Below are 13,270 nucleotides of genomic sequence, written 5' to 3' on the forward strand. Positions count from 1 at the left end.
TGTCCTGCGCAGGGCTCACAGGTGCCGCGGGCTGGGGTGGCCATTGTGGTAGAGTTTCTGCTTCACGTGTACCATGTTCCCAGTCGGCTCCTCAAAGGGCCTGTGCGGCCGCCGGCCCAGGTCCCGCAGGCTGCACAGCTTGGGCAACCAGGTCCACGATCCATCTGTAGGGGACAGGGCGGTCAGATGGCTGGCCGGCTGGGTGCGCGCGGCCACAGGCTTGGGGCACTCACCGTAGCGCCGGCCAGCCCTCCAGGCGCGCACCGCGCAGTGCAGGACTCCGTCCATCCACACCAGGAACCAGCTGATGCAGAAGCCCAGCAGCAGCCCCAGCATGAGGTCGATCTCCTGCTTGGTCACATTGTCCGTCACAAAGTAGTTCTCGGAGGCGTCTACCACCGACTGGTCCCCGTCGTACGGGATCACGTAGTGGATGTGGTGCCTGCGGGCGGCAGGGCGGGCTGGCACCTCTCCCGCCAACCCTGGTCTGGCCTTCCCTGGGTCCGCACTGGACAGGCTGGGGCCCTGAGGTGGGGGCAACTTGGGGAGTAGTTTGAAGCAATCCCTGCTCGCTGGTGGGGAAGGGTCTCTGGAGCCCCAGCCCCAGTTCACCTGGCAGGAGAGCTGCTGGCCAGGGGGGAAGAAGCTACGGGCCTGGAGACCAGAGTGACGTCCAGGAGACAGCAAAGCCAGCTGCGGTGTGCGCCGCTCCCAGACCTCCCTCCTTCCAGGGCCTCTGGCAGGGGTCACGGTCCACCTGCTGGCTGTGGGGGCCACCCAGCCCTGAAAGCTTGGTGGCTGGTGACCACCTGACCTGCCCCCGGGCCCCCACACAGTCCTCATGGTGCCAGTAGTCCCGGGGCCAACAGTCTCACTGGCCCACTGCTGGAGGTCTCTAGGGCTCTGCCCAGCACCCCATTGTGTCTTCCTCCCCTACCCACCAGACCCGTCTATCCACTGCGAGTCCCTGCTCCTGAGACGGAGGGCCGTCCCAGCTGCCCACAGCCAAGTTGAAGAAGCTGCAGGTGCCTCCTCTTGACCCGAATACCCACCTACCCGTTTCACCTGCTCAGCCACCCTGGGCTGCCGGGGACTGACCAGGCTCAGGCAACCATGCCTTCCGGCCCTGGCTCCTCAAGGGCACTAGTGCTCCCTCTGGCGGCTCACCCCACTTTCAGGGCTGGCTTGACACATCTGGCGCCATGGTTTCAGCAGGGTGGCCCTGCCAAGGGCACCAACCCCAGGACAACTCCAGCTGAGCCCCTCTAGCTGCAGGGGTCGCCCTGCCCCGTGACCACCTCTACTGGCCTCCCAAGCACCCTCCCTGCCCCCCTTTCCCGCTCCAAGCACCAGCAGCCTGTGTCTCCACGTGGGATCTACAGACACCTCAAATGCATGCTGGAAATAGCTCCTCGCTCCCCAAACCTGCTTCTCCCCCTCTTCCCAGTGAGATGGCGGCACCCCTGCAGCAAGCCTCTGGCTCTGCTGGGAGGCCCCCAGGCCGTCCCCCTGGCCTGTTCTCCCTTCCCCCGAGGGAAAGCTGAGCCCTCCTCCCTGCCCTGGTGAAGGCCTGGGCCAGCAGGAGCCACTTGGAAGGAAGACTTCTGCCCAGTGATGGGAGGTAGCGGGCCTTGTCCAGGCTAGCAGGGGCAGGAAGGAGGCAACCCTGGCCCGGCCCCTCAGATGCCCTCTGCTCTTCCTGGGACCACAACCCAGAGAGGAGTGACCAGAATCCGCCTGAGCAGCTGGCACTCAGCCCGCAAGCTCCTTCGTAGCTATCGAGGGGAAGTTCTTGTGCTGAGCAGAGCCTGGGGCTGTGCCGCCCCCGGGGAGCGCTTCCTGACCCGGCAGTGCCCAAGGGCTGCTAGCAGTAGGTGACGTGTGCCCAACTGGCACGCCTGATGGGGCCAGGCACGGCCCAACTGTCACAGGCCACAGGATGTCCAGGAGCTCAGAGGCCATGACCTCTGCCCAAAACGCTGGCATGGGCACCCGCACTCCCCATCCCTGGCCCCCAAGGGTGAGCCTCAGGTGTCCTGCGTGAAAGCACAGGGACGTGCTGTGTGCACACGCGCCTATGATATGAACATACATGTGCCTGCCAGGGTCCAAGGCATGTCGTGTATACACACCAGCCACATGCACAGGACGCAGTGTGTATACCGTGGACACAGGTCCCACAAGCCCCACATCCATGCAGTGCGCGTGCTCTGGCACAAGCATGGCGTGCCAGGGATGCAGTCACGGCACTTGCACACAGCCAGCCTCTCTGTGGGCGCCACATCGTGTGCACAATCTGCACACACACGATGCTGCCTGCTGGTCAATGCCTTTTGTAGTAACTTACAAATACAGCCCCTCTAACCATGTAGAGGCATGTACAAGGCACACACATGTATACACACTAATTCTGCAGAGTGCGCACACATGGGTAGAATCGGTTGTGCGTATACATGGATACCCGCGTGCAAACCTGCCACACCCGCGTGGAGATGTCCCGTGCGCTGTATATTGCTTTATATACGTGTACTTCACATACACATATATTCTGTCAATATACAAGAATATTTTGTATGATGGAGTCCTACATTTCTTGTATGTAGAGATGTGTACAAAGCACGCACATGTAGACACACACACGCAGAAATGCTGTGTCTGTAGCACAGTGTGGCTGTCTGCATACGCAGGCTCACTGGGGCTTCCGTGCTACAGGCACCTGGTCGACATGAGTCCACACGTATTCTGGGTGCTACATGAGATGCAATCCACACCTATGCACGCGCACTCTAAAAACACACCCTCCGCCCAAGCACCCTGCTAGTGTGGCCACAGGCAGGTCGACACCGTCCACACAATGGTCCACACATGTGAAGTGCCCGCTCCTGGCGCTTACAGGGCTGGGAGAGGGCCTCGGCCTCGCCACAGGCACAGCCCGGCCGGGAGTGGCAGGCTTGACCTCTTGCCTCTTCTGAGCTGTCGGACATGCTGGACGGACTGTGCGCCAGGCAAGACACAGCTTTCTCTGGAAACATGTGGCCACCCAGCAAACTCTCTCCCGCCATGACCATCGCACATCAGGGCCACGTGTATGCCCGCCTCTACCTGCTCCGATGTGTGTGCTCTGCTAGGGGAGACAGGCCACTGTCCCGGCACACGCCCTGCTCTCCACACGTGCATGGGCGTGGACCAGGTGTGCCGGCGGGATGAATTCGGAAGGCGGGTTCCTGGTCCCGGCCCGGCTTTCCTTGCTGTGTGACCTTGGGCGAGTCCAACCTCTAAAGCCTCTGTCCGCTTCCTCGTCCGTCCAGCAGGGACAACAGTCACCGTGTGAGGGCATTTTGGGAGGAGTGCATGCGTGTGTGTGTGCGCGCGTGCGCTGTGTGTACGCACATGTATATGCACAGACGGTACACACATGCGCGGCTCATGAGAAGATGTTTATTTCATACATGGACGTACAAACATGCATGGCCGGGAAGACTCCAGCACCGGGCGCGCAGGGGGGTCGCGGGGGTGTGGCGGCTCCCGTGACCTTGAGCAGGCCCCGCCCACCGCCCGCCCTCCGCAGCCGCGGCCCCCAGAGGCCCGTCCCGGTACCCTCTGCACCTGCCGCCGCGGCCGCAGGCCCGGCCTCCCCCGGCACCAGCGGCCTCCCCGCGGGCCCGGGCGGGGGTCCGGCCGCCCAGGCCGCCCAGGCCGGGGGCGGGCTGGCGGGCCGCGCGTGGCCGGCGCACTCACCGGCCGCAGTTGCAGTGGCAGACGCGGTCCTCGCCCCGCAGGTGCGGGAGGATGTAGTTGTGGAATCGGTCCAGCAGCGCGTTCATGTCCATCAAGCACGCGATGGCCTGGAAGAGCCCATGGCCGGTCAGCGCGGGGAGCGGCGCTGCGGGCGGCGCGGGCGGTAAACAAGGGGGAGGCGCGCGGCGGGGCAGGGGCGCGCGCGGGCCTCACCATCACGATCGACGCCCCCAGAATCATGAAGATCATGGTGTTCGCGCTCATGGACATCGGGCGGGGCCGGGCCGGGCCGGAGCGCCGCCCCCCGGCCCCGGCGCCCCCCGGCCCCGGCCCGAGGCCGAGCCCCCGCCGCCTCCGCAGAGGTCAGCGCCGCCCGGCGCGCCGCCGCCGCCGCCGCCGCCCGCGGCCCGGGACGCGTGCTCGGGGTCGCCGCCGCCCGGCCGCGCTCCGCTCCGCCCTCGGCCTGCGCGCGCCCCGCGCCCCCGCCTCCTCCGCCGGCCCCGCCCACAAGCCGGAGCCCCGCCCCTCGCCGCGCCCCGCCCGGAGCCCCGCCCCGCGCCCCGCCCGCCCGCCCGCCCCACGGTCCCGAAGGCAGGCCTCCGCCGCCCAGCGCAGGGCAGGCCGCGAGTGAGCGCAGTGCAGGGGCCTCCAAGGTCACTGAGGAGCCGTGGATGGCCAGAGGTAGGGAGGCAGAGGGAAGAAGGGATGGGGCGGCAGAGGACGCCACACTGGCGGCCCGAGCGGGAAGGGCAGCCTGGGCGCCGGAGCTCTGCTCAGGAACCCCGCTCCCGCGCACACCCCCCCCCCCCCGGAAGGAGACCTGGGCGCGCAGCGCGGCCGCGCACTGCCCGCTGCACGCAGCAGGGTCCTGCCTTCTAGGCCCAGGTGAGCTTCCTGGCTGCATGGCACGTCCTGCCAGGCTTCGGCCGCGGGCCTCCCAGGCCCTCAAGCCGCTGGCAGGGGCCCCGCAGGCCAGACAGACAAGCCTGGGGCCTGCCAGGAACTTAGGACAAGGCAAAGACCGCCAGCAGCATCTATTTATTGGACACTCCAAGGCCTCTCCTAATTGACAGCCCGTTGTTTTATTCGGGTACAGTCCGGCAGATGGGAGAAGGGCGAGGCCAGCCGGGGCTCGTGCCGGGCACTGTGCTGCAAACCGTCTTCTCCCCCGTTAAGGAAGAGCGGGGCTGAAAACAATGTCTTTGATCTGGCACTTCTGCCCGCCTTTCGTGTCCAGTCTCTGGGGTGACGCCACGCCCGCCAGAGCACCGGGCAGCGGAACCGGATCGGAGGCGGGACACCGCGGGCCTGGGCGGCTCAGTAGAAGCAGACCGTGTGCAGGAAGGCCCGCCCGCTCTTCTCCTCGAACTCCTGCAGCAGCTCGTCGATCTCGTTCTCCATGTCCTCCGTGTGCTGGATCTGGGGAGGGCAGAGCGCTGAGCACGGGCCGGGCAGCAGGCTGCCCAAGGGGCCCCCCGGGAGGGGCAGGGCCGAGCTCGGGAGGCGGGCGGGTTCTGGCCCCGTCTCCAGCACCACAGACCCGGGGCCCTCTCCACAGTGCTGTCCTGACTTTGCAGCAACAAAGGGACACAAGCGGCACAGGCATTTGCCCAAGGCCGCCCAGCGAAGAAGGCAGCCATGCTGAGGGGAGGGGCGCGGCGGCTGCCACCACAGGGCTCTGAGTTGCACACCGCCTCCCTTCTGGGTGTGAGAAGCACAGGCCGCCAGGTGTGGCCGAGGTCCCCACAGTGAGGCGGGCTGCGGCACTGGCTGCTGCGTCTCAGCCTCCTTGGGCCCCAGCCAGGTCTCAGGACCCCTCTGAGACTCAGCTCTTCAAGGCCACCCAGCACAATGCCTTCCGGGGCATGCCTTCACCTCCACCTCAAGCTGCGTGCTGCCCAGATGACAGGGGAGGAGGGAATCGGCTGTAGGCGGCAAAGCGCAACCCCCAGCTCAGGCCTGCCGTTTGCTCTCCCTCTTGGACAAGGCACCACCTGCTTCCTTTCTGTACCACTCACAGCCAGCTGACCTAAACACAGATCCCAAGGACAGGAGGCAAGCAAGGACCGGGGTCTCCCTCAGGGCAGGTCCTCGCAGCACAGCTGAGCAACACAGCCGCTCGAGCCTAAGCTTCTGAGGACCTGGCCCGAGGTGAGGGGCAGGGCTTCGGCTGCAGGTGAGCCCTGGAGTTGCCACCTGGCCAGTGCGCCATTCCTCCTGCCATCCAACCTGAGGGCCCACCTCAGAGAGAGAGGCACAGACGCTGCACAGGATGGGCGGTGTCCTGGGAAACCGCAGGGGACACCAAGAGCTTCTGTAGGCAAAGCGCCAGCACGGGGTCTCCAGCCACAGGTGCCCCGTGGGTCCCGGAGTGGGCGCATCAGCACGCGATTGCGATCCGGGCGTGAACTAAGCCACGCAGTGTGCTGGCTGTGGGGAGCCTCTGCCCTGACCAGGACGTGACCCAGGCGGCCTTCCTGCAGCAGGGACTGCCGTGCCCGCGCAGCACTAGGTACTCACACACTGGCAGAGCTCACAGATGAGGAAGGCCCCCAGGGTGGCCTCCTCATGGTTGTCCTGGATGTCCACGTTGACCACATGCACTGGCTGGCAGGTCTCCTGCTCTCTGGAATTCAGATCTGATGGGGACAAAGTGACAGACATCAGCGGGTCCAAGGCCAGGCCCCAGGCCTTGCGCTCTTGCCCCTGTCACTCAGCCGTCCCTGGACTCGGGCCTGGGGAACATAACTGAGCACCCGGCCTTGCCTACAGATCTGCCCCTAAGGAAGGGACTTGCACAAGGAAAGCTATGCCTCGCAGAAAACTTGGCGTCAACAGCACTGCTAACCGCGCCGCCCCCACATGCTGGGTCACATGCAGGACCGGCTGAGCCCACGGGCCAGCCGCCAGCACACGGTGGTTGTGCTCCCAAGAACTTCACCAGCAGAGGCCACAAACATCTGTCCTGTACTGCAGATCAGGAGGGAAAGGTGGTGTCCCCTGCCGCCGTCCAGGGCTCGCAGCCTGGCCTGCCCTCAGCCCGCAGGAGCCGACAACCCCAGCCGTGTGCCTGGGCAGCCCTGCTGGCAGTGGAGCACAGCACGCAGGGCAGACCAGGCGTGAGTTCTCACCTTCCACCACCTGGTCGTAGACTCGCTCTTCACAGGTGAGGATGAGGTCAAACAGATCCTTGCAGTTCTGGAATCGTTCTGGGCGGGGCTTGATTCTCTTATTTCTGTCCAACATATGCAAAATGCCATTCTGCGTATAGCTAAATGCTCACGTTAAGGAGTCTTCCTTCTTTTGCAATACCAGGACTGAGTTCAGGAGTGCTTACCTCTTAGCTACACACACCCTAGCATTTTATTTTCAGACGGTCTCGCTAAGATGCCCAGGCTGGCCTCAAGCCTGCTGCTTCAGCCTCCTGGCAGGGTTACACAGCGCTGGATACCCCAGACTTCTCCCCACCTGCTGCCAAGGGTCAGCCCTCAACAGCTGGGGCCCCGGGGGGAGCGGGCTGCCACAGCCCTTGGCACTGGGGAGGCAGGTTCCCACAGAAGGGGCCATGCGGCTCCCTGCAGACCTAGGCACAGAGGCCCAGCGGCCCAGCACTGCCCACTCTACTGGACCCTCACAGCAGCAGGACTGAGCGCTCTGGCCTGCCACGGTGGAACCCCCCACCACTGCACTAGTTGTGTGTGTGTTATGGGTTGTTGAGCCCAGGGCATTCTATCTCCAAGATATACTCTCCATCTTTCCTCGTTTTTATTGATTTTGTGGTACTGGGGATGGAACCCAGGGGCATTCTACCTCCATGCTACACCCCCCAACCCTATTTTTTATTTTTAAACAGGGTCTCAACTGAGCTGCAAAAGGCTTCATTAAGTAGCTGAGGTTGGCCACAAACCATGATCCTCCTGTCTTAGTCTCCTGAATGCTGGATTACAAGCGTGCGCCACCATGCCTGACTCTGGCTCTCATTTTTAATTTTGAAACAGAGCCTAAGTTGCTAGGCTGGCCTAAAACCTGCAGTTCCTCACCTCAGCCTCCCAAGTACTAGGATTACAGTTTGTACCATCATTCCTGGCTCTTGAGCACTTTATTTATTTCTATGGTACTGGGGATTGAACCCAGAGATTCTACCTTTGAGCAACACCCTTGTACTCCTTTCTATTCTTTTTTGCAGGTCTGGGATGGAACCCAGGGGCATTCAACCTCCGAGCTGCACCCTCTGACCTATTTTTTATTCTTTAATTTTGAAACAGCCTAAGTAGCTGAGGCTGCCTGAGAACTGCAGATCCTTCAGTCTCCGCCTCCCAAAGCTGGGATTACAAGCGTGCACCACCACGCCCGGCCCCAGCCCTATTTTTTATTTTGAAACAGGGTCTCACTAAATTGCAGAGGGCCTGAGTAGCTGAGGCTGGCCACAAACTGCGATCCTCTGGTGTCAGCCTCCTGAATGCTGGGATCACAAGCGTGCGCAACCACGCCCAGCTCAGCACTGTTTTTTGTTATTTTGAAACAGGGTCTCACTAAAGTCTCAAGTACTGGGATTACAGGCATGTGCTAGCATGCCTGGCCTTTGGAGCACTTCCCCAAACTGTCCAGTTGCAGTAGCTGCAGGGCCTTTGCAAACTCCTACTCTCTGTAGCCGTCTAGGCGCAGAGTGCGGCACCTGCTCCCTGGGATGCAGAACCCTTTAGCAAAGACAAGTACTCAGAAACAAGCACCAAGATCCACTCAGCGAAGCAGGAGGGGAAACCGGGAAAAACCTTCCACAATGTAAGAATCAACAAGGCGAGGTGGGCCAGACGGATCAACTCCTTGAATGAGCAAAGGACCCGACAGCCTGACCAGTGTCCGGCCGCGCTGGGGTCTTCACGGCAGGCCACCAACCCCAATGGTGCCTGACCTCAGGGTCACAAGAAAAAGGCTCACCTCCCCAGAGAGGCAGAGACTGAGGCTCCTGTGCATCTGGTCTAAGGATCATCTGAACTGCCTGGCGCAGCTGAAGAGGAGCATCTTGTTAATTCTTGTTGGGGACAGACCAGAAGCCAGGAGTTCTGAGGTGTGTGGTCCCAGGATGGAATCTAGGGTCTTGCTCCTGCTGCGCACAGGCTCTATCACTGAGCCACACTGCAACCCCAGGTTGAGGGACACTGAAGGATACATTTACATTTATGTCAATTTATCTAAATAAGCACATACTCCCCTCGCCTGGGAGGCTGAGACAGGAGGATCGCACAGGTTCAAAGCCAGCCTCAGTTACTTAGTGAGGCTCTCAGCAACTTAGTGAGACCTTGTTTCCAAAAAAAGTATAAAATAGGTCTGGGAGTATAGCCCGGAGGTAGAAAAGGCCCTAGGTTCCGCCCTTAGTACCACCAATATAAATAAATAAATAAATAAATAAATAAATAAATAAACAAGCACATACTACTTAAAATACAGTTCCTAATTTCTGGGAATAAAAACAGCCTTCAGAGTCTATTTAAACTGGGTGTGTTGAGCCGGGCGTGGTGGCACACACTTGTAATCCCAGTATTCAGGAGGCTGAGACCAGAGGATTGCGGTTCGTGGACAGCCTCAGCTACTGAGGCCCTCTGCAACTCAGTGAGACCCGGTTTCAAAATAAAAAATAGGGCAGCGGGTGTAGCTCATAGGTCAAATGCCCCTGGGTTCCATACCCAGACCCGCAAAACAAACAAACAAACAAAAAAAAAAACCTGGGTGTGGTGGCCCAGGCCTATAATCCCATCCTTGGGAGGCTGAGACAAGAAGGTCGCAGGTTGAAGGTCAGTCTCAGCAAGTAATGAGACTCTCATTAACCTAGCAAGCAAAACTACATTTCAAAATAAAAATAAAATAGGGCTAGATGTGTATCTCAGAGGTAGAATGCCTCGGTTCCATTACCTTAAAAAAAAAGCCCAATGATAAGAGTTTCTCTAAGCAGTTCAACTTGTAACTTAACCCTTAACTATGAGCTACTGACACTTCTGGTTCCTCACTGTATACTCCAGGATTAGGCACTGTACCCTGAGTACACATCTTTTTTTGGTAGTACTGGGGATTCAGTATTCTACCACTGAGCTATACCCCCAACCCTATTTCTTATTCTTTATTTTGAAATAGCTTGTCACTAAATTGTAGAGGGTCTAAGTAGTTGAGGCTGGCTGCAAACCTGCATCATCCTATCTCAACCTCCCAAGTATTGGGATTACAAGTGTGTGCCACCATGCCTAGATCTGAACACACATCTCTAATGGGGGACAGGCACACTCCCATCTCCCTGCTGCTCACAAGAGAAACTCATTACTATATCTAGGCCTGTTTTACGGAACGGAGACCTTTAAGACCTTAGAATTAAAGTCCCACTGAAAAAAGATAGCTTAAGAAAGGATCAAATTTAAGAGTGGTGGCTCATGCCTGTAATCTCAGGACCCGGGAGGCTGAGAGAGGATTATAGGTTTGCAGCCAACCTCAACAAATTATTTATTTTGCGGTACTGGGGATAGAACCCAGAGACATTCGACCTCTGAGCTACACCCCAAGCCTTATTTTTTATTCTTTATTTTGAAACAGGGTCTTGAGCTGCAAAGGGCCTAGGTAGTTAAGGCTGGCTGTGAACCTCGACCCTCCTGTCTTAGCCTCCCGAATGCTGGGATTACAAGTGTGCACCATCACGCCTGGCTTTTATTCTTTCTTTCTTTCCTTTTCCTTTCTTTTTTTATGGTACTGGGGATGGAACCCAGGGGCATTCTACCTCCAAGCTACACCCCTGCCCCTATTTTTGATTCTTTATTTTGAAACAGGGTCTCACTGAGTTCCAAAGGGCCTAAGTAGTAGCTGAGGCTGTCCCCGAACCGTGATCCTCCTTTCTTAGCCTCCCAAATGCTGGGATTACAAGCATGCACCGCCATACCGGGCTTTTTTTCTTTATTTTGAAACAAGATTTCACTGAGTTGCAAAGGGCCTAAGTAGTGGTTGAGGCTGTTCATGAACTCTCATCCTCCTGTCTCAGTCTCCCAAATGCCGGAATTACAAGCATGTGCTACCACACCTGGGTAGCCTCAATTTAGAGGCCTTCTTTTTTTTTTTTTTTTTTTGGTGGGCCTGGGGATGGAACCCAGGGGCATTTGACCTCCAAGCTACATCCCCTTCCTTATTTTTTTATTCTTTATTTTGAAGCAGGGTCTAAGTTGCGGAGGGCCTATGTAGCTGAAGCTGTCTGCGAACCGTGATCCTCCAGTCTCGGCCCTCCAAATGTAGAGAGGCCTTCTGCAATTTACTAAGACTGCTTTGATCTTCATTTTTTTTTTTGGTGGTACTCTGGATTGAACCCATAGGCATTGTGCCTCTGAGCTATACCCCCAGCCCATTTAAAAAAAAATTTTTTTTTTGAGGGTTTGGGGATGGAACCCAGGGGCATTTGACCTCCGAGCTACACCCCCTGACCTATTTTTTATTCTTTATTTTGAAACTGGGTCTCACTAAACTGCAGAGGGCCTAAGTACCTGAAGCTGTCCACGAACCACGATGCTCCAATCTCAACCTCTCAAATTCTGGGATTACAAGCGTGTGCCACCACGCCTGGCTTTATTCTTTATTTTGAAACAGGGTCTCACTAAGTTGCAGAGGGCCTAAGTAGCTGAGGCTGTCCATGAATGGTGATCCTCCGGTCTCAGCCTCTCAATTACTGGGATTACAAGCATGCACCACCACGCCCGGTTCTGACTGTTTCAAAATTTAAAAACTAAAATAGAGCTGGGGTACAGCTCAGAGGTAAAATGCCTGTATGCACGCGCACACACATGCGCGCGTGAACATACACACACACATATACATGGCCCAAATCTGTCTTGGTGTGACTTCCAAGCGGTGGGCAGAAGGGACAGACACACAAAGGGGGGGTCGAAGCAGGCCCAGGCATTGGAAACAGTGTTCGCCTCCGCCTTGGCTCTGCCAGTCCCCCTGCACATCTTCCAGCGGCTGAGAGCTCTAGCAGCAGGTCCTCCTAGAGGGGAAGTGGAACTGCACTGCCCGGGCCGGCCGGGTCTACGAGGCCCTTCCAAGCTCCTCCCCCTTTACTTAATTCTCAACCATGTGTACAGATGAGACAATCAATGACACCAAGGACAAAGTATCTAGTACTTTTTCTTTCTTTGTGTTACTGGGGATGGATCCCAGGGCATTATACCTCCAAGCTATACCCACGGCCCTGTATTTTAGTCTTTATTTTGAAACAGGGTCTCACTGAGTTTCAGAGGGCTGCACTAAGTAGCTGAGGCTGGCCACAAAATGTGATCTCCCTTTCTCAGCCTCCCAAATGCTGGGATTACAAGTGTGTACCACCACGCCCGGCTCAAATGTCCAGTTCTGATATCCAACAGGAAGCCTTGTCATTTTAACTGGGAAGCAGAAACAGGCCTACCAGGTACAAAGCAGAGGCCACCCAGAGTGTAGATGTCCACAGGACCCAAACGAGTTCTTGGAACAAGATCATCAACCAGCCTAAGTCAGAGTGCAGACAAGGAAGGAGTAGCGGGATGCGGGAGGCCTGCACAGCCATGACAGCCTATTCCAAATGGCTAGTGAGGCGCAGCTCCGACAAGGCGCCAGGGCAGATGCCAGGCAAGGGCAGCTCATAAGTGAGGGGAGGTGAGGTGTGCTGCGTGGAGCACAGCACTCTGGCTGTGTCCTGACACGCAGGCCCTGGTGGTGGCCGGGCCGCACTGAAGCTGGCTAGCTGCTCCCTGCTCGCTCCCAGGGAGGAAACCACAGAATGCCCAGTGGGCAGGGAATGTGTGGCACTCCCGCCTGCAGGGTCTAGGCCCACGAGCTCCAGGACTGTGCTCCCAGGAGGGCCTGCTGGCAAGGGCCAAAAGCCTCCACCACATTCTCCACCGCAGCCCAGTCCCTGCAGCTGAAGCCACATTCAGCAAGGGCAGCGGACACGAGGCCAGGGAACTGCACGCACATCAACGCTTTCCCTAAAGTTGGCACACTAATTTTTCTTTTGCTACACTGGGTGTTGGACCAGGGCCTTGTGCAACTACACAAACGCTACACAAGGGCTCTACCACTGAGCTATACCCCAGCCTAGAGCAACATGCTTCCAAGGAGTAAGGTCACATCTCCAGGAAGAAAACCATGGCTCAGAGGACAGCCTCAGGGAGCACAAGTGCACACTGGGGGTACAGGTGGTGGCCAGTGTGCAGGGCCTCCTCTCCCTGGAATATCCAGCTGCTATTACTTGGCAACTCTGCATAGTGGCTGTTCAACTGCAAGACTCAGGCCTCAGTAGCAAGGAAGAGGTCCTGCAAGGATGGGTTGCTGCTCACTTAGAGGACAGGCTCCTGACCAAGCTGGAGACCTCCCCAAACAGCTCTGGATGCTTCTGGAAGGCCGGGAGAGCAGCATAAAAAAATCAGGTGGACCCTTTGGCTCTAGCAATTCACTCCGGATGCTGGAGGAGTTTGAAGGCTGGGAGAGGTGTGGTCCAGCCCTCATCTCTTTGCAGATGAGCGAACAGGGA

The 13,270-nt window shown here is 58.2% G+C and overlaps 2 protein-coding genes across 2 annotated transcripts in view; both read right to left on the bottom strand.

The window, feature by feature from the left end:
• Nucleotides 1-15: 15 nt before the first annotated feature.
• Nucleotides 16-4,008, bottom strand: TMEM240 (transmembrane protein 240; the record flags this gene model as incomplete). Its single annotated transcript, XM_080692712.1, has 3 exons — nucleotides 16-442; nucleotides 3,739-3,845; nucleotides 3,952-4,008. 3 exons carry the CDS (start codon nucleotides 4,006-4,008, stop codon nucleotides 16-18), a joined length of 591 nt encoding a protein of 196 aa, XP_080548838.1.
• A 1,047-nt stretch (nucleotides 4,009-5,055) lies between these two features.
• SSU72 (SSU72 homolog, RNA polymerase II CTD phosphatase) overlaps nucleotides 5,056-13,270 on the bottom strand; it is a gene marked incomplete at its 3' end in the record, with an annotated part of 42,851 nt that continues 34,636 nt past the window's right edge. The window contains exons 3-5 of the mRNA XM_080690995.1: nucleotides 6,870-7,009; nucleotides 6,259-6,377; nucleotides 5,056-5,157 (exon numbers count right to left, since the gene is read on the bottom strand). Of these exons, the coding sequence (XP_080547121.1) occupies nucleotides 5,056-5,157; nucleotides 6,259-6,377; nucleotides 6,870-7,009 (361 nt within the window). The remainder of the gene's footprint in view (nucleotides 5,158-6,258; nucleotides 6,378-6,869; nucleotides 7,010-13,270) is intronic.

This window comes from Muscardinus avellanarius (assembly GCF_963383645.1).
Source record: "Muscardinus avellanarius genome assembly, chromosome: 3".
NCBI lineage: Eukaryota > Metazoa > Chordata > Mammalia > Rodentia > Gliridae > Muscardinus > Muscardinus avellanarius.